General features: G+C 47.1%; 1 protein-coding gene across 1 annotated transcript in view; it reads left to right on the plus strand.

The window, feature by feature from the left end:
- Positions 1-21,298, plus strand: part of Snrk (SNF related kinase) — a 34,733-nt gene that overhangs the window by 10,564 nt on the left and 2,871 nt on the right. Inside the window, 5 exon segments of the mRNA XM_042671056.1 lie at positions 3,068-3,129; positions 5,074-5,771; positions 14,539-14,680; positions 18,614-18,826; positions 20,395-20,529. Coding sequence (XP_042526990.1) covers positions 5,183-5,771; positions 14,539-14,680; positions 18,614-18,826; positions 20,395-20,529 — 1,079 coding nt within the window. The 5' untranslated portion in view covers positions 3,068-3,129; positions 5,074-5,182.

Below are 21,298 nucleotides of genomic sequence, written 5' to 3' on the forward strand. Positions count from 1 at the left end.
TTGGGCTTGAACTTGTGACCTGGACCCTGTCTCTGAGCTCTGTTTTGCTTAAAGCTAGTGCTCTACCACTTTGAGCCACAGCTTCACTTCCAGTTTTCTGGTGGTTCACTGGAGATAAGAGCTTCACAGACTTTCCTGCCGGGGCTGGCTTTGAACTGCGATGATCCTCAGATCTCAGCCTCCTGAGTAGCTAGGATGACAGGCGTGAGCCACCAGTGCCTGGCTAGCATCTTGGTTTTATAAAGAATTAATGTGAAAGAGGTCATCGATGGTCATCTCTCCCCCCCCACCCCCACATCGCTCCTCCTTTTCCTGTGTATTATTATCCCAGCTTATTATTTATAATTGTGTCTGGGCATATAGTATGGCAAAGCAATTTGAAAAGCTCTGTATCGGATGTTAACAGATATTATCCCAGAGGACGAGATGATTTCTCTTAATAATTGTAATAAAAATAATAGAACCTAAGAAAGTATTTATGTTGAATGACAAAAGGGACTATAAAGTTAGGTCTAAAATGCTCAGAGCCTTGCAAAACAAAACAAAAGAAGCTGCTTATCAATACTTGCAGGTGACCACCAGGATGTTCACAGTGCTGAGCGTGAGCGCTGGGACTGTGGATGCCTCTTTATTTTTCATATTTCCCATTCTGTGCTTTGGCGGACTTTCTACAAGAGCTGGGCCTTGTGACACAGGCCTCTGATCCCTGTGATCCCAGCATTCAGGAAGGGAGTAAAAAGGCTAGCAAGGTTGAGACCAGCCTGGACAGGTCCGCAAAACCCTGTCCCAGACAAAATAAAACAGAAAATTAGCTTAGTTTAAACTAATTCTTTGAGATTTTTGAGACATTATCAAACTTCAGTGGGCAACTAAAGACATTGTTTCAAATTCCTGGGCTGGGGGGCTGGGAAGGTGGCTCAGTGGTAGAGCGCTTGCCTTGCATGCATGAGGCCCTGGGTTCCATCCCTCAGCACCACATAAGCAGAAAAAGCCAGAAGTGGCGCTGTGGCTCAAGTGGTAGAGCGCTAGCCTTGAGCTGAAGAGCTGAGGGACAGTGCCCAGACCCAGAGTTCAGGCCCCACGACCGGACCCCCCCCCCCGCCCCCCCCCAAAAAAATCAAATTCCTGTGGCATGATTCCTCCTCTCCTTCCCCTCTCCCTCTCTCTCCCCCCCTCTCCCCCGCACCCAGGGCTTAAACTCTGGGCCTGGGCACTGTCCCTGAGCTGCTTTTGCTCAAGGTGAGCACTCTACGACTTGAGCCACCACTCCCAACACTTCTTTCTCTTTCGGATAGTTTATTGGAGATAAGAGTCTCCCAGAGTTTCCTGCCCAGGGTGGCACTGAACGGTAATCCTCCGATCTCAGCCTCCTAAGTTGCTAGAATTCACAAGCGCCTGAAGTTGTAGTCTGCATTTTTAATTAGCTCTATTTTCAGAAAGGAAGAGACTTTTTTTTTTTAATTTTTAGAAGGTAAATGACAGATAAGTACTAGTTCAGTGACTTTTTTTCTCTTGAAGCAAAAGAGTTAGAATTTCTCTTTGGGGGGGAACTGGAGCAGTCCCTCCCCTCCCCTTCCTTCCCCTCCCCTCCCCTCCCCTCCCCTCCCTATCCCTCCCCTCCCCTTCCCCTCCCCTCCCCTCCCTTCCCCTGAACCATATCATCTCCTCTCCTCCTTTTCTCCCAAGCACGGCTGTTTCAGGATGACCTAGGCTGGCACTGCCTTTCCCGTGTAGTATCTGGGGCCTTGGCTTCGGTTGGTTCCTGTGTGTGGCTCATTTGCTGGTTCCTGTGTGTGGCTCATTTGCGAGTCATCTGATAGGGAAGTGCCTTGTAAAGCTCATCCTTGCAGTTGTGGGTGTTTTGTTTGGGGCTCTTGCAAGTGGGATGGGCCTTCAAGTTGGGTGGAGCCCGGTTAGACTGAGAAACTGCCACTTAACCCGCCCAGAGCTTCCTTGTTACCTGCCTTGCAGGCCCACGGCAAGGAGAAAGTAGTCTTGTTCTTAGGATTTCTTCCTTTCAGTCCATTCATCTTTGTTAACCTTGTCTATGTAGAAATTCCCGTTGATGAAAGGTATCCTTAAAGAAATCGTGATTAAGGCCTAAGGAAGGGGTGTCGTGCTGGCCTAGTTCACATAAGGCCCTGAGTTCAATCCCCAGCCCTAGGGAAAGAGGTGAGGCTTGGGGGAGCAGGAGGTGTAATTAACAAAAGGGCAAAAGTTTTCATATAAAGTTTTAATATAATTTTGTTGTGAGTGTCAAGGGGTTTGTACGAGGGGTTGCTGTTTCATAAGTCAGTCATGAGTACTTTTTTTTTAAGTTGATCATGGTTCAAACTCTGGGCCTGGGCGCTGTCCCTCAGCTCCTCAGCTCAAGGCAAGTGCTCTACCACTTGAGCCACAGCGCCACTTCTGGCTTTTTTCTTTTTGGCTTATGTGGTGCTGAGGAATGGAACCCAGGGCCTCATGCATGCAAGGCAAGCGCTCTACCACTGAGCCACCTTCCCAGCCCATGAGTACATTTCTTTTTGGGCAGTGCCACCCCTTCCTTCACTTTCCCCCAGTTTCCTTTTCTCGTCCCCACCCACAAGTTACGCAGTTCATGTTCCACATTGTGTATTCTGAATAGCATGATTGCATTCGTTCGCTCTTCCTTCCTTTCTGTGAAAAACAATTTTTTTTTAATAATGGGGCGGGGGATGGGGGCCGGGGAGTGGCTCACATCTGTGATCCTAGCCCCTCAGGAGGCTGAGATCTGGGGATCTCAGTTCAAAGCCAGCCCTGGCAAGGAAGTTCACAAGACTCTTATCTCTAGTGAACTACCAAAAAGCCGGAAGTGGAGCCGTGGCTCAGGTAGTAGAGCACTAAGCCTTGAGCTGAAGAGCTGAGGGACAGCGCCCAGACCCAGAGTAAAGCAAGAGCCAGGACCCCTCTTCCCCCTCCCCTTATGACCACATCATAAAGACTTGCTTTATAAACTAGTTTTGTGTTTGTCTAGAATCTTAGGGCATGTGTTTTTACTTGGAGCTAAAACACATGGAACTAAAGTGAAATCTCTCTTTTTTTTTAGAGCAAAGAAGCGACTAACACAAGGCAGTAAGAACAAGGGTTCTTCACTGTGGAGCTTACAGGGTAAGTCTCAGAGCTAGCGCAATTCATAACCACGACAGATGTCCAGAGTGCCTTTCAGGCCCTAGGCTATCCTCAAAGATAAGAAAGAAAAAAAAAAAATCTCATTTGGTTTTTGGTCTAACTCAAAATACACTTGATGGGAGGATAGGCGGTTTCAGAAGATAGTTTTTTTCCTTCCTGTGTTCTGTTATTATCACATCCCAGTTTCTGGTGTACAATTTCATCAGCGTTTAAGACTCTGAAAAAAGGGTCCTTGTTAAAATAGATACTTCAGCCGGATGCCGTTGGCTCACGCCTGTAATCCTAGCTGCTCAGGAGGCTGAGATTGGAGGATCTGAGGATCATAGTTTGAAACCAGTCTTGGCAGGAATGTTCGTGAGACTCTCTCTCTCCAATAAATTACCAAAAAAGAAAAAAGCTGAAAGTGGCGTTGTGGCTCAAGTGGTAGAGCGCCAGCCTTGAACAAAAGCAGCTCAGGGCCGGAGTTCAAGCCCCAGAACTGGCCACAAAAAGAGTGGGAGTGAGAGTTTGCCTTTGTGTGGTTTAAAGTGACATTTTAATTTATATAATTTTATACATTTGTTTTCCTCAGTCATTTCTCTTGAGTTTCCATTCGAAAGGTTAAACATTTTTAATGGAAAATGAACTTCTCTCTCTGAGACTCTATAAAAAGTGTGTGCTTGGTGACTCTTAAAACGTGAGTGGGTCATGGTGGTTTCTATTTCAGAGCAGAAGTCGGCACCAAGAGCCAGGGCTAGCGGTGTTTATTAAGTGACTACTTGTGTCCCCAGAGCTGCAAGAACGAAAAGTTGTATTCAAAAATGAAAGCGTTCTGGTGGTTGTCTCCATGTCAGGATCATTTTAGGGGTTGGGAGAGGGAAGGACAAAGTAGTAGAGCCTTGGGCTTGATGGATCGCAGGAGCTTCCGGTGTCAGCATGGAAAAATGCTATAATCAAACACCTGTAGACCCTGTGGGAAGAGCCTGTCCTGAGACACTTAGAGACACAGAAAAGAGAAGCCAATTGTGGCTGAGAAAGCTAACATCTCTGCTAAAGACTTTCTTATGCATGAGGGAAATACTGTTGTTATTGGGGTAACGGGAGAGGAGGGGGAGTTCCTGTTATTTGAATTTTCTTGTTGACTTGTGAGGTTTTTTTTGGTTGTTGCTATCATTGTTGTTGTTTTTTGTGGGTCCTGGGACTTGAACTCTGGGCCTGGGTGCTGTCTTTGAGCTTTTATGCTCAAGGCTAGCATTCTGCCACTTGAGCCACAGCTCCACTTCCAGCTTTTTGCGGTTCATTGAAGATGAGAAACGTAGACTTTGCTGCCTGGGCTGGCTTTGAACTGCAATCCTCAGATCTCAGCCTCCTGAGTAGCTAGGATGACAGGTGTGCCACTGGTGGCCAGCCTGTCTTGTTTTTTGACACTTATTTGACTAGCCTACTTATTTCTGACATCACCAAAAAGTGCTTCCCATGAACTTTCTCTTTGACAGTTTGAGAATGTTAATATGGTATTAAAATTCCCAACCTTTATGTTGTAAGCTCTGTATGTTAAAAATAGGCTTTTTAAAAAATGACCTTGAATTATGACTTGAGATTCTCTTAAAAACACAAAAAGGACTGAGGGCTGGCAGCTCATGTCTGTTATCCTGGCTACTCGGAGGCTGATCTGAGGATCTTGGTTCGAAGCTGACCCAGGCAGAAAAGTCCCCGTGAGACTCTTTCCCCTGGTCAACCACTCAAAAACCGGAAGTGGCCGTGGCTCAAAGTGGTAGTGCTCTAGCTAGCCTTGAGCAAAAAAGTCAGGGGCAGCGTTCAGGCCCTGAGTTCAAGTCCCACGGACCGACAAAACACACACAGACACACACACACACACACACACACACACACACACACAGGGAAACTGAACAGAAGGTTGATTTTGTTTCTCTTCTTTTACAGATGTCCTTGGCAACACTGAAAATGAACTCCTTCTTTTCGCCAGACACTCTTCTATGAGAAGACTCATTTCAGGCAGTCTAGGTATTTTTCCCTCCGCCGCTGCAGCAGCATGGCAGGATTCAAACGCGGCTATGACGGGAAGATTGCGGGGTTGTACGATCTGGATAAAACCCTGGGGCGAGGGCATTTTGCTGTGGTTAAACTGGCGAGACACGTCTTCACAGGAGAAAAGGTGGCGGTAAAAGTGATCGACAAGACCAAACTGGATACACTCGCCACTGGACATCTGTTCCAGGAAGTGAGGTGCATGAAACTGGTGCAGCACCCCAACATCGTCCGCCTTTACGAAGTCATCGACACCCAGACCAAACTCTATCTGATTCTCGAACTCGGTGATGGAGGAGACATGTTCGACTACATCATGAAACATGAGGAGGGCCTCAACGAAGACCTGGCCAAGAAGTACTTTGCACAGATCGTGCATGCTATTTCTTACTGCCATAAACTCCACGTGGTCCACAGAGACCTAAAACCGGAGAACGTGGTCTTTTTTGAGAAACAAGGTCTTGTAAAGTTGACAGACTTCGGTTTCAGCAACAAATTTCAGCCCGGGAAGAAGCTCACCACAAGCTGTGGCTCTCTTGCCTACTCTGCTCCAGAAATCCTGCTCGGGGATGAGTACGATGCCCCTGCGGTGGGTAAGTGCCTTCCTCCCCCGTTCACATCCGCCCGACCTGCCCGTGCCAAGCTCTGGCGGCTGTTTGCCTAAAAGCAGTTTCAAAGAATTTCATCAGCTGTATCTCACTTAACACATTCGTTTTTCTGAAAGGTTACATATCTCTAAAGCTGATGACAAATCTAGCCTGTTTGATGGCAAAGGTCTAACGTGTACACACAAAGGAAACCATAGAGTTCATTGTCTAAGCTAACCTATTTTTGTTGTTGTTGTTGTTGTTGTTTTTGTCATGGGGCTTGAACTCTGGGCCTGGGCGCTGACCCTCAGCTCTTCAGCTCAAGGCGAGCGCTCTACCACTTGAGCCACAGCGCCACTTCTGGTTTTCTGGTGGTTCATGGAAGATAAGCGTCTCATGACCTTTCCTGCCTGGACTGGCTTTGAACCGCGATCCTCAGATCTCAGCCTCCTAAGTTGCTAGGATGACAGGCGTGAGCCACCGGCTTAAGCTAACCTCTTAGTTGCTCATTTTACCTTTTTTCTTAGAGGTCTGAGTTCTCTTCCTACCTTCTTAGATTTTTTTTTTTTCTTTTTTCCCTGGTACCAATGACCAGCAAGAGCTTTCCTCTTCCGACAAATATCCTTCAGCCATCGCTTTAGCCTCGCATTGCAGAGTTCCCCTAAGTCTTACAATGTGCTGTTAAGAAATCAGGCTTTGGCCAGGCGCCAGTGGCTCACACCTGTCATCCTAGCTACTCAGGAGGCTGAGATCTGACAATTGTGGTTCAGAGCCAGCCAGGGCAGCAAGTCCGTTAGACTCTTATCTCCCATGAACCACCAGAAAACTGGAAGTGGCACTGTGGCTCAAGAGGTAGAGCGCCAGCCTTGAGCTGAAGAGCTGAGAGACAGCGCCCAGGCTCGGAGTTCAAGCCCCACAACCGACAAAGAAAAAGCAATCAGGCATTGAAGTCGGGTGCAGCTGTGATCTTGAGTCAGTGGCTGCCCTCTCTTCTGAAACAGAATAACAGCCAATGTGGGTGTATCATTCCAGAGCACCCAAGGTGCTTTTCCCAGAGGCCTGTGCAGTGATTACCTGGTGTTGTCATCTCCTGGTTGTGATATTCAGTTCCTGACACCCAAACACTGGAAGGCAGACTAGAAACCTTGGCTGCAAACGTGCCCCACCGTGTGTCAGGTAGAGGAGTCAGGATGGTCTCAATAGCCCGCTGACCACCCTCCTTTGTGCTCCCATGTCGTCATCAGTCAGGGGACCCCCTCGTGGTGGAATTGTTGACTGCCTTTTGGATTGGATCACTCTGGTTGCCTTGAGAGTCAGATCTGTTTTGAGGGTCTTAAAAAATGACTCTTTATAATCTGTAAGGATTTGTTGATCTGAAGGTGCAGTCCCCCAAATGCTTCGTGGTCTTCCCACGTGGGCCGCATGTGGCTTCCTCGGTGACTCCTCCACGCGTGCAGGGCCCGCTCATTTGACATAGCGAAGAGGAGTGACTTGAGTTCATTTAACCTCAAGAGATCGCCGATGTTAGTTCAAGGGGGCAGTCTTTACACCGAGACCCTGATTTTTATGTTAGACCATTGTGTGATGAGAAAGAGCGTTCACCAGTGGTCCCTGCCTCCTACAGATAACGGGTTTCACGGGAGTCTTTCATGAGAACAGTCAAGCTACAGATTCTCTATTAGCAGAGCCATTCTAATGGAAGCTAAGCATTTTCAGAAGCAGACACTCGAATGTTCAGACATGAAAGACACTCGGCCTCGTTGGTACAGGGAAAGGCAGATTGAAGCCACAATAAGACCGTCGTGTTCTGAAGTTCTGTTCACTGAGAAAAAGCTAAAGCCAGACAAAACCGAGTGTTGATGAGACTATATCAAGAATCCCTGGGTAATTTAGATTCAGTGACTAGCTGGTGAAGAGAGGCGGTCACGTCCTGTGACCCAGAGAATTCCCCGTGTATGTATGCGTGAGAGAAATTTTCAAAGAGATGTAGCATAGCTAGGGGGAGAGGACATGGCGGAGACAGAGCCCAGGTCTCTGTGTGTGTCAGGCAAGAATTCTTCTACGCCACACTCCCTGCCCATCAAATGGCTTTTTTTTTTTTTTTACACAGCATTGTTTATATTTTCAGGGAAATGAAATATTTAGTATTCATATTGAATTCTTAACATTAGTGGAAAATAACGAACATGATTAGACTCTTGCAAGCATGATAAGAAAAGGAAATCCATGGAGTCTCTATAGAACATTTATGTAAGAGTTTGAAGTGGATCAAACCTATGCCTTTAGGAAATTTTGTGCACGTAGTAAACTAAAGAAAGCACTAAAACTAGAGCAGGCATATCTGTAGAGTTTCAACTTTACCTGGTGATACGTTGGGATTTGAGTGTCCATACATCCTATACAGGTGTGCATATACAGATGTTCATCGTGATGTTTTTTTCCCCCCTTAACTGTTTATTCATTAATACAATTTGAACGGTTATCAGATGGCAGAGAACATTGGGAAGATGTTACGTTGCTGTGATATAGGATTGGATGGAGTTCATAGGTGGCCTTTTCATTTTGTTTTTATTTCAAATCATTTTGTATAATATGTGATCAAATTTAGAATTACTTTTTAAAAACCCCAAATGGACAGACAGTTATCGTTCTATTTTCTTACAGCACTGGGCAGTATGTTCAGGTCCCCGTGCGTGCTAGAATTAGAAATCCTGGGTAATGTCATTTGGGCGAATTTTATCTTCCCCTCCTGGCAACATTAGGAAAGAGCTTACTCTTTTTTTTTTTTTTTTCTGTCTGTCCTGGCCTGAACTCTGGGCCTGGACACTGTCCCTCAGCTCTTCAGCTCAAGGCTAGCACCCTACCACTTGAACCACGGAGCCACTTCTGGCTTTTTTCTACTTACGTGGTGCTGAGGAATCGAACCCAGGGCTTCATGCATGCGAGGCAAGCACTCTACCACTGAGCCACCTTCCCAGACCCCTCTCGTAGAATTATTAATAAATGAGTTAAGCAAGGATTTAAAGGACTGAAAATGATAGGAAAGACAATTGCATTTCTGTAATATAGTGGAAAACCTGCAGAGACCAAAATCTAAAAAACCGGTATAGTTGACAGTCGTCAGATTGAAATACCTGGAAATGAATTTTGTCAGAACACATTTGACAGGAAAAATTTGTTCTGAAAATGATGAAGAAATCAGAGACCCAACTCCACGGAGATAGATCCCGTTCTATTATTTAGGAGACACTGTGGTACAGATGTTAATCCTGCCATGGGTGATGACACGTTCCTCCCCAAAAGCCCTGGCTGGTGGTTTGCACACAGAATTATTCTCAAGTTTGCGGGGAATGGAGAATAGTTGAAGCATAAAAACATAGTTGTATATTTTTTATATAAGTATATATACATATATTATTTTTTTATCCATAGCAGCTTGCTGCTCAACTGCTTTATTTTTTAATTGGCTTATTGTAGTCACATGGGGGAATTTGATTTTTACATCATCTCCACGTGAGTTTACAGTATATTCTAGCCTCACCTCTTCTATCTCTCTGCAAGCAGTATGGGTGAGTTTCATTGTTCTGTTTGCCTGGTGGCAAATCATCTATAGTCTGGTTGGGGCGGGGGGGGGGGGGGGGGGGCGCGGTTGGGGTTGGGGGATCCCAGCAAGGAATACAGAGCAATCACCAATACAACCACTCCAGGTTATATTAGTGTTTTAGAAAATACAATCCTGCAGTTGTACTCCTGGCTGTTGATTGCAGAAAAATGAATAGATGTGTTCACATTAAAAAAAAAAAAAGACCCGAATATAGGTGTTCATAGCAGCTTTAGTTTTAAAACCATAAACCGGAAGCACATGTTCATCAGCAGGTGGGTAGCTGATACTTTGCTTTTTTTTTTTTTTTTTTTTTTTACTACAAAGTTCTAATCCGTCTTAAATGGATTTTAAGGGAAAGTATGATTTTGAAATTACAGAATGTAGAAAAGAGATGAGCAGGGTTGAGGGACGTTGTGACTAAGGCTGTGCAGGGCCGCGTGTGGATGGACCACTTCTCAACGCTGTAGTCACGCAAGCCTGCGTGTGGCAACGTGACACGAGGACCGTGCACGCGCACGGGCGCCCATGCAGTGGGCGATCCGAAGACACTGGGACTGTCCCGACGGCATCTGGTACCCGTTCTAGCTGTCTGGCAGCTCTGGTAAACCTGCAGTTCTTTCATAGCGGAAAAAGAAAATCTCTCCCATTGCTTGGAAGACAGATAAACTGGGAACAAGGAACGTCTTTCGTTTCCACGGACTGAGGCCGCAGTTTTAGGTAACCTGTTCCCTAAGAACAGGAATAATCATCCCTTCCTTGTAAAGCTGAGGGCTTGAACTCAGGGCCTGGGCTCTGTCCCTGAGTTTGTTTACTTTTTGTTTGTTTGTTTTGTTTTTGGCTTGAGGCTAGTGCCTTACCACCTGAGCCACGGCTCCACATCTTGCTTTTTTGTGTTCCATTTGGAGATTAGTGTCTCGTGGACTTTCCCGCCTAGGCTGAGTTCGAACTGTGATCCTCGGATCTCAGCCTGCTGAGGAGCTGGGATGACGGGCGTGAGTGGTGCACCAGTTCCCCACATCCCTGCCCCCCCCTTCCCCCTGGCCGTGGCTGCAGTACCACCTCCTGGCTGCATCCCCAGCGCCCGTGGGGCCTTCCCCTCTTCTGCCCACGCGTGTGTGTTCACTTGTATTTAGCCTTTAGAAGCTGAGGCTGTCTATCTATAGTTAGGAATCAGTTTAATTTCTAAACTAGAGATCTTCCTTTTAAGTTAGCTTTAAAAAAAAAAAAGGTGTTTTGTTTTTTGGGTTTTTTTTTTTTTTTTGCTACGTGGTTAGTCTCTTGAAACTTCAGAAGAGCTTTGCAGATCCCAGAGAACAGCAGCTATTTGGATGCCAGAACACATACAGAAATGGAATCTGCTCATGTTCATTTTAGGTCAGAGCATCAGAAGCGTTTAGAAGACAGTCGCGCTTTAAAACGGCGTGTTTTTGTTGCTGAGGTGAGGTCTTGCTATGTCGCTGGCCCAGAACTCGCTCTGTAGCCTCCGCTGACCTAGAACTTGCCAGCTTACCATTCTTTGGCCTCAGTCGATCCCAAGTTGCTGGGATTATAGTCTGTGTGTGTGTGTGTGTGTGTGTGTGTGTGTCACTGGGGATTGAACCTATGCCCTTGAGCGTGTGCCCTACCACTAGCTCTATGCCCCCAGCCCATACGTTTCTGGTTTGTATTTGAAGGCTTGATCTTCCCGCCTCTACTGCACCCTCTAGTGGCTGGGAAGATTATTACTGTTAGTGTGTACCACTCTACCTGGCTTTTTAAAGCCTTTTCAAGAAGAAAAACTCCTAAGCAAAACAAAAACTAGTGGTTAGCCCCAACCCTTTAACACAGTAAGTGGGATTCCCATTCATGATGTATGCAGCTGCACAGCCTGAGCTCCACTGGTTGGGTTGATCATGTTTGGATGATGTTGTGTGTGTAAAAAGTGTATCCACACACGAGCGTCTGTGTTTGGTCACAATGTTGCGCTCGCTCTTATGGTCCCGGTAGGACTAAATGATGGCTATTGGTTTCTGGGGAGACCTTGTCCCATTACCAGGCTGGGTGCACACATACACACACACACACATTACAGGTGCCTAATACTCTTAATTCTTGCTAGGGCAATGACAAACAACTGCACCCACGCATGCGCAAGGCACTGTAAACTGCAGTGAAGCCTTCTGTCTTCATCTAGTAGGCTTATAGTGAGATTATGTGTGATACTGTCACGTGTGAGGCCCTCCAACAAGCATGCGTACATGCAGTACTTTGACAATCTGAAAAGTAATTTAGGAACCTTGAAAAACATTATTTGGTATTTTTGAATTTTCCAGCTGAAGTGCTAATATGGAGGGACCGTCTAAAAGTGATACCCTTCACGGAAACAAGCAGGTTGATGACGTAGTATATTTTAAAAATATTTAAGACGTAATTTTAGATGCAGGAAGATCAATTGTATATGTTGTATTTTCATTTACTTATTTTTTGGGTGGTCGTGGGACTTGAACTCAGGGCCTAGGTGCTGTCCCAAGGTTTTTTGTCTCGTTTTCGTTTTTAGATTTTGCATTTTTTTCTTCAATGATGTATTTATCTATTTTTTAATGTACTGTAAAAGTGATGAACAGGGGTTTACAGTTACATAAGTAAGGTAATGAGTACATTTCATTTTTTTTTTTTTTTTTTGGTCGGTTGTGGGGCTTGAAATCTGGGCCTATTCACTGTCCCTCAGCTCTTCAGCTCAAGGTGAGCACTCTACCACTTGAGCCACAGCGCCACTTCCAGTTTTTTGGTGGTTCATTGGAGATAAGAAAGAGTCTCACGGACTTTCCTGCCCCGGTGGCTTTGAACTGCTGTCCTCAGATCTCAGCCTCCTGAGTAGCTAGGGTGACAGGTGTGAGCCACTGGCACCCAGCTCCAGTACTTTCTATTGGTAAATTAGTGGGTGTTCTTGTCATTGAAATGACACAAGTACCTTGAGTAAAAGCATAAAGCCCGCCCCTGTGAGTCTCTCTCTTGAGTCTCTTCCTACTGGGAGCCTCTTAGGTGTGGGCCTTCAAGCAGTCCTTACCAGTTGTTAAGGCTCTGCCAGTTATAGAGGTAACATTCTTTGCACAGACACTGTCCTAGAAATGACCAGATGAGTGGTACTGTTAATGTGCACGTGTGTGCATGCGTGCGCACACGCTTGGCTGGTTCTGGGGCTTGAACTCAGGGCTTGGGTGCTGTTTCTGAGCTTTTTTGCTCAAGGCCAGTACTCTGTCTCCTGAGCCACACCTGCACTTCCAGCTTTTTGATGGTTAATTGGAGATGAGCGCTTCCTGCCCAGGCTGGCTACGAACTGCCGTCCTCGGATCTCAGCCACCTCGGTAGCGAGAATACCGGGCCTGAGCCACTGGGACCGTGATGCTTTGACCTTGGGTGGAAGAGAGAACAGAAATGAGAACAAACTGGGTGACCTGGCCAAGTTTTCACAGCTAAGCTGCCATGACAGGATTTGAACCCAGAGCTCTCTGAAGCTCTAAGTCAGGCACGCAAGCTCTTCCCATGAGGCCCCGGGGAAGGAAATTGCTCCATGATGATGGCTTCGCCGGGCTTGCTTTTCCTCTTTGTCTGTGAGATGATTTATGAAGGGAAACCCCGTCCGGAGGCAGTCTGCCGTGTGTCTGGCTTGGGTGTGCGTGGACATGGGCGGTCCTGGGCGTGTGGCCGATAACCCTTTGACTCCTTGAACTTTTTCCTACTTTCTTTCATTTGCACAAAACCAGTTTGCACAGCTAACCTTAACACAGCTGACCCAAGCAGAGCTCAGCTTGTCGCCACTGAATGAATTGTCGCCTCCACCCAGTCGCCTTGCTCTGAGGATTCTTAGTCTTTCCCTCTTTGCTTTTGTTGGTCAGTCCTGGGGCTTGAACTCACAGCCTGGGCGCTGTCCCTGAGCGCAAGGTGAGTGCTGTATCACTTGAGCCACAGCACCGCTTCCGGTTTTCTGGTGGTTCGTTAGAGATAAGAGTCTCACGGACTTTCCTGCCCAGGTTGGCTTCGAACCATGATCCTCAGATCTCAACCTCCTGAGTAGCTTGGATGACAGGTGTGAGCCACAAGCGCCCGGCCATAGTGTGGAATTTTATATTTAAGTGTTTCAACTTTGAAGCACATTGAGGATTTTGTGGGAGCCGGAACCAAGGTGGCTGTTCTTGCTCTGGGAATCAGGTCTCCCTCCATCCGGGCACCACATGCTGGTTTGCTCTCGAGCACATAGATCCTTCCAGAGAACAGCGCCAACCGATGGGACTCCTTGTCGCTTGGCAGGTTAATGTTGAACGGGAAAAGAAAGTGTTCTTCAACCAAATAATTTTGGGTAATCGCTACTTGATATTTATATTACTTACAACATTTTTAGAACGTCGGCTTTTATAATTACGCCATCAGATGTCAGCCGCTCCAGTTTAGCACAGAGAGAGAGCGAGAAAAAAAGAGTTTATTCACAGCCCTCGTGTGAGATGCTAGGGGAAATAATAGAACTAATTGCATTTTGTAAAAGCTGTTGTTTTGAAGGATTTATATGGAATGAGATGGATTTATTGTACATCAGATGCACAAATATCTGCGGCTACAAACTACAGTGGTAGCATTAAATGTCAGCATTTGAACAGCAGAAGGAAGAAGAGTTTCTCTTCTAATTGCCTTAGATGTTAATGTGCATGTACTTGTTATTTTGTAAATCATTGAAGTCTCCCTTTTGGGGGGAAGGGAGATGGCCGAGTCTGTATTATAAAAATGTGATACTTTACACTTAATTTCTAGAGCATACCTTGTAAAATGAAGAACATATAATAAAATGAAGTACTTGGGAGAATTTTGAGGGTATAGGACCTGAATTCCAAGACCAGTGTAGAGGCTGGAATCCTGATTGTTTAGACACCTGGACTCTAATTCTGCCATCCAAAAATCATACATGCCCAGTCTTTCCCCTCGTGTTCAGCCATGGTTTGCTCAGCTTTGAGCTTTAATTTTCTAGGTGACCTCGTGAGCTACGGAGCCTCGTTTATTACCTTGCGAGGACTGGGGTTAAGAACGACTGAGAAAGTTGTGACCAACATGAACTAGTTTTCTGTTGTTGTTGTTGTTGTGTGTTTTGTCTTTTCTCTGACCTCGGTTCCCTAACTGGTCCGATGTGTGTCTGCTCTGCAGATATCTGGAGTCTGGGAGTGATCCTCTTCATGCTGGTGTGTGGCCAGCCGCCCTTCCAAGAAGCCAACGACAGTGAAACGCTGACCATGATCATGGACTGCAAATACACGGTGCCCTCCCACGTGTCCAAAGAATGTAAAGAGTAAGTAAAAGTGGCCTTTGGCGATTCACTCGTTATCGGAAGTCCAGAAGTTGTCAACTCCGGGAACATACTAGGAACGCTTCATGTCTGGAGTTGCATGCATTTTAGAGTTTGAGTTTAATATTTCTATCGGTGCCAGAGTGTTTAGAATGGGGAAGGGGAATATCTCTAGAATCTGATGTGAAACTCAGTAGTAGAGTCCAAAATCGTATTCTCACTGATTACTTTTTTTTTTGGGGGGGGGGTGGGGGTGGTCCGGTCGTGGGCCTGAACTCTGGGCCTGGGCGCTGTCCCTCAGCTCTTCAGCTCAAGGTGAGCGCTCTACCACTTGAGCCACAGCGCCACTTCCGGCTTTTCTCTTTTTGCTTATGTGGTGCTGAGGAATCGAACCCAGGGACTCAGGCATGCAAGGCAAGCGCTCTACCACTGAGCCACCTTCCCAGCCCCCTCACTGATTACTTACAGAACTGTTTGAAGACCTCCTTCGCCCGCCTCTCCTGCCTCCAGAGGTGCTCGCGGAAGGGGCCATGCCCTGCGCTGGTGGGCAGCAGAGAATGGCCAGGGCTTCTTCCTTCCTGACTGGGGCCACCTGCACACCATTTTAGCGTGTACAGAACGTGTCCTGTAATTTTATTCACCCGTTCCTCCCCCCGTCGGTAAAAAGAGCTGTTTGGTATACGTAACACTAAAGGATTTTTCTGTATTTTTTTTCCCCCTGAAGTTTTAAGTTTGTCCTATCAGCTGGTAAAGGAGGACTTTTTACTTATAATGGAGCCCCAACTTAGGTGACTGGTAAAGAAGCTAGGTGATGAGCTCCCCGGATCCAGACCCTGGCTTCTGCAGTGAGCCGTCATGGAGGCTCGCTGAGTACCTGCCTTTCATCACAGACACGGGGTGAATTCGCAAAGGTTACACTTGTAGCCCGTTCTACAGCAAATAGGAAGTTCTCGGTGAATATTGATGAAACTGGAGGCGTTTTCTGCTCCTGGTCCTAGGAAGCTGTCTGGACTGCCTTGCGTATACATTAGATCTTTCTAATTCAAGGATTACCTCCTCTGCCCCTACTGAAAAAATCAGAGGGATTAATTTATCATATTTTAAGCTCTGCAGGATAGGATCTGTGGGGACAGTGCCCGTTGGTGTGATGCCGCAAGGCCTTCTTGGCTTTAGAAGGCCTTTTCAAAGAACTACCTTTTACTTTCTATTCACTGATTCACTTTTTGGCTTTTTTGTGAGGGATGGGATGCAGTCCTGGGGCTTGAACTCAGGGCCTGGGCACTGCCCCTGAGCTGCTTTTTGCTCAAAGCTAGTGCTATAGCTCTTGAGCCATGGCACCACGTTTGGCTTTTTCTGAGTAGTTTACTAGAGATGAGAGTCTCAGGGACTTTTCTGCTCAGGCTGGCTTTGACCCATGATCCTCAGATCTCAGCCTCCCGCGTAGTTAGGATGACACGTGTGAGCCACCGGCGCCCGGCTTGTCTGTCTTCTTTACTGTTCACTGTTTCCTCCCACCTACTCCCACAGACTTAAATCTTTTCTTTTTCTTATCTTGGTTACTCAGGCTACAAAATTTTATTTATTAGACTATTTAAGGCTATATTCCTTCATCCCACTGTTTTCTTATTTATAGCCTACTTGGTATTCAGCTGTAAATATTTTCTGCTTTCCATTGATTTGATACACTTGTTAAGAGGGCTGTTTTTTTTTGGGGGGGGGGGTTGGGTCCGGTCGTGGGGCCTGAACTCTGGGCCTGGGCGCTGTCCCTCAGCTCTTCAGCTCAAGGCGAGCGCTCTACCATTTGAGCCACAGCACCACTTCCGGCTTTTTTCTTTTTGCTTATGTGGTGCTGGGGAATTGAACCCAGGGCCTCATGCATGCAAGGCAAGCGCTCTACCACTGAGCCACCTTCCCAGCCCGTTTTGTTTTTGTTTTTTGTCGGTCATGGGGCTTGAACTCTGGGCCTGGGCGCTGTCCCTCAGCTCTTCAGCTCAAGGCAAGCGCTCTACCACTTGAGCCACAGCGTCACTTCCAGTTTTCTGGTGGTTTATTGGAGATAGGAGTCTCACGGTCTTTCCTGCCTGGGCTGGCTTTGAACCGCGATCCTCAGATCTCAGCCTCCTGAGTAGCTAGGATGACAGGTGTGAGCCACCATTGCCCGGCTAATAGGGCTGTTTTTAATTTCCGCATACATAGCATTTTTCTAGTTAGTTTGTTGTTGTTGTTTGTTACCTGTTTTCGTGTGTAGTCTGAAAATACAGACTTGTGGGTTACCATGTTTGTCCCGTTCTTTGAGTTTCATCCCATCACCTTTCTTTGAGATTGTTGAGCTTTCTTTTTACTCACCTTTGACTTTTTCTTCTCAACTATCTGGAAAGTTACCATCTATTATTGTAGCGATTTTCCTTCCTACTTAAAAATACCTTATATGGGGCTGGGAAGGTGGCTCAGTGGTAGAGTGCTTGCCTTGCATGCATGAGGCCCTGGGTTCAATTCCTCAGCACCACATAAGCAGGAAAAAAAAGCCGGAAGTGGTGCTGTTGCTCAAGTGGTAGAGCGCTAGCCTTGAGCTGAAGAGCTGAGGGACAGCGCCCAGGCCCAGAGTTCAGGCCCCACGACCAAACCAAAAAAAAAAAAAATACCTTATGTGTTTGTATACTTGGTGTGAGAGCTATAGTTGGTCCTTACCTTTGTCGTCTTGTGAAACAGCTCCTTGGAACATTTTGATTACCATCTAATATTTTAGTAATTATCCTCGTTCCATAAGCTAGATAATCTATTGTTACAAATGGTTTATAATTGCCCAGCTATTTAACAAAATCTCGCTTTATTCCCTCTGGGATGGAATCACATTCTTCGGCCAAAATCATATCCTAATCCTATCCTTCAGAATTTCTTTGTTGTTGTCGTTGTTGTTGTTGTTGGTTGTGGGGCCTGAACTCTGGGCCTGAGCACTGTCCCTCAGCTCTTCAGCTCAAGGCTAGTGCTCGACCGCTTGAGCCACAGCGCCACATCCAGCCTTGTCTACTTATGTGGTGCTGAGGAATGGAACCCAGGGCCTCATGCATGCAAGGCGCTCTACCACTGAGCCACCTTCCCAGCCCAGCATCTCTTAGACTTTCTATTTTGAATTGGAAGGTTATTTTCTAGATAGAAAGTTGCTTCCTTTCAATTCACTAGTTGTCTATGCCAAATAGAAAAAAAATTAAAACATTTTCCTTTGGCTTTTTTTTTCTTTTAGTTGTAAATGATCAGTTGTCACTTTTAGAAGCCACATTTAATTTTTTTTTCAAGAACATGTAGTATAATTTTGTTTCTGGTTCTGTTTTCAAGCCTTTAAACATTTGGTTTTGTGTGTGTGTGTGTGTGTATGTGAAAATTTCTGCTTTTGGCCTGTTTGCATTCTGATTGGACTGTATGTTTTGTAAGGCTTCCTATTGGTGTCCCTGTTCCCTTAGTGGATATGTGTTTTGTTTTCTTTGATTTGTGATCCTGTTTGTCATCCTACTCAGGGAGATTTTTGGGGCCTGGTTTTTGTCTTCAGGAAAAGATTCGTGTATTTACTTCTCTCCCCGGCCCCCAGGGGTACTTCCAGCCAGAGCCACTTTAACTTCTCTGTGTCCACCACCCAGTCGCGTTATTTCGAAGCACAAGTCCTGGGGAGGAGCTCCCCCGGCCTCTCTGCAGCCCAAGGGCCAGTTTCACCCCGGCCTCCTCTGAGCAATAATTCCCTTCTAGTCTCTCTCTCGCCCTCACGCTGGGCTGGGGTCATCACCCTGTAAGGGCCCCCTTCCCAGGATCTGCCTGGTGGCCCCCCCCTGCATCATGTTCCCTGCCGCTGGTAACCCAACTTCAATTAATGGAACCAATTTAGCAAGCGAAAGGATTCACTGTTATGAGTCCTTGCTTCATGGGTGGGTGTGTCTTCCTTTGCAGCCTGATCACCCGGATGCTGCAGAGAGATCCCAAGCGGAGGGCCTCCCTGGAGGAGATCGAAAACCACCCCTGGCTCCAGGGCGTCGACCCTTCGCCCGCCACCAAGTACAACATCCCGCTGGTATCCTACAAGAATCTGTCGGAGGAGGAGCACAACAGCATCATTCAGCGCATGGTGCTGGGGGATATCGCCGACCGCGATGCCATTGTGGAGTACGTAGGGAATCTGTGATGGGTAGAGTCCCCAGCACATCTTTTACCACAAGCGCTCCCCAGTCGAGTGCCCAGCATGGAGTTAGTTTGGTCCTGATGAACGAGTCAGCTGCTGCTGGGTGGGGCTCATGCTGTGGCCTTGGCTCTCCGGTCTGTGTGCAGCTCTGCGTGGGGAGGTCAGGCAGGACCAAGGACCAGAGGCCTCTCAAGTCAGGCTAGCCGAGGGCGGGTGCACACGTGGTTTTCTGTGTGCAGTTTCACTGGCCCGCCACGGTACAGTTCCTGTTTGTATCATCAGTGCTGAATGGCCGCCAGCGTGACCATACCACCCACAGGGCTATGAAAGTTATCCGGTTGTAATGTAGTCATTCTCAGGAAGATGGTTTGAAGTCAGTGAAGTTGATATAATTTTTTTCTTGGTGGTGGTATTAGGGTCTGAACTTGGAGCCTTACATTTGCCGGATAGGTGCTCTACCACTTGAGTCAGGTCGCCAAGCCCTTTTTAGTTGTTTCAGAGATAGAGGTTTGTGGTTTTGATAGGTTGGCCCACACCACAGTCACTGTCGTCCTTGTACCTGCATAGCTAGCAGGACAGGTGTGCGCTATGCCTGGCTTTTTTGTTGTTTTTGGACGTGGGTTCAGACAGCTTCAAACCATGATTCTCCCGATCTTTACCTCCTGAGAAGCTGTGATTATAGATGTAAGCTATCGTGCATGGCTTACAGTGTTACAGGGTCGAGACTAAAACTACTAAGTATTTCCTTAAAGGAAAAGCTAAGGTGAATTAATGTGTTGAGTGACGAAGTTGGGTGAAGGAAAGAGGACAAGTTATGGGGGACAAGGAAAGAGGTTTTTGTGAGGGAGACGATCTGGTCTGATGGGGGAGGGAGGCCTGAAGGAGGGAAGAGAAGGGTGCTCTGGCTCACGCAGTGGGGGTCTCGGGTCCCTTGGAAGGGCAGCTGCCCTACAGGGGCTCACCACACATGAATTTCCCCTCGTCCTCGCTGTCCCTTCTGTACATCTGAAAGAGGGGATCTCTGCTGCTGCTGAAGCAAAGACGGAGACTTAATTCAAGGCAGGGGCTGATGGTGGGTGATGGGCTCTCGGTTGCACGAGTAACGGCCTAGCGCCTCATCAAGGCTTGGACGTGATGAGAGTCTGAGCATGCCATGTCTGCCTTGCTGCCACCTCTTCAGTACGCTCCTGTAACAGAGCCTCCTCGCTTCCCGTTAAGCCGGTTTTACACATAACTGACAGCACTCTACATGCGCATGAAGTTCATTTCCAGTGCACCCAAAGCTGATGGCTAGCTCAGCTGCTGTCAGCATTTGCGGGGGGGTGTGGGGGGGGGCAAATGAGCATTTTCATTCAGTTTTAGAATTTTAAGAGTGACTTAAGTACAAGATTTTTTTTTTCCTCTCTTTGTTGGCATGTTTGAAGTTTCCAGGTACTGAATTCCATTTGCTTAGACTTTTGTGTGTGTGTGTGTGTGTGTGTTAAATGGAAACACAAAACAAACCCCCACTGCTCTGTGTGGCTCAGATTTGCTCCCACCTTGTTTTCCGCAGAGCCCTGGAGACCAACAGGTATAACCACATCACCGCCACTTACTTCCTGCTTGCCGAAAGGATCCTGAGGGAGAAGCAAGAGAAAGAGATACAGACCCGATCTGCCAGCCCGAGCAACATCAAGGCCCAGTTTAGGTGAGAAAAATACCTCGCCAGTTTTTAGTAAGTCCCGCTGTTGAAAGAGTGAACTTTCCCTCACTCTTCTCAACCCCAGAGCGAGAGGTGACTCACGTCCGGCCCCGTGGTTATGCACAAGTGCGTCGCGTCCTGCGTCCCTGGGTCATTGGGCTCCGTGGAGCAGGCAGGCCAGGAGGACACGTGTGGAGAAGACCGTGTCCCCGCCTGCGCGGCTGCCACTTGTTCTCATGTAACTCTTTGGAGTCTTTTTTTTTTTTTGTCAGTCGTGGGGCTTGAACTCTGGGCCTGGGCGCTGTCCCTCAGCTCTTCAGCTCAAGGCCAGCGCTCTACCACTTGAGCCACAGCGCCACTTCCGGCTTTTTTCTTTTTGCTTATGTGGTGCTGAGGAATCGAACCCAGGGCCTCAGGCATGCAAGGCAAGCGCTCTACCACTGAGCCACCTTCCCAGCATTCTTCGGAGTCTTAACGTGTCTATCCCGGGCGTTATTTTCTTAGATTTCATTCCAGGAAAAAGGTTGAATTTTCTGTCCATTCTTTTAATTTTTTTTTTTTTAAATAAAAAGGACAGTAGTGGATTTATGAGCTTCTGGGCCTCGAGGGGACCCCTCGCCTCTCCCACTCACTCGCTGCCTCTGAGAGGTGAGGCGATGGGGCTTACTTCCCTTGTGGGCTGGGTTGCATCTAGTCCTGTAAAGTACTGAGCCCCAAGCTTGGTGCTTGCCTCCTTCCTTAGGAGTGCTTACCTAGTTCCACCAGGTTCCTAGGT

Source organism: Dipodomys spectabilis, unplaced genomic scaffold (assembly GCF_019054845.1).
Source record: "Dipodomys spectabilis isolate Male_0828 unplaced genomic scaffold, ASM1905484v1 ptg000595l, whole genome shotgun sequence".
Classification (NCBI taxonomy): Eukaryota; Metazoa; Chordata; class Mammalia; order Rodentia; family Heteromyidae; genus Dipodomys; species Dipodomys spectabilis.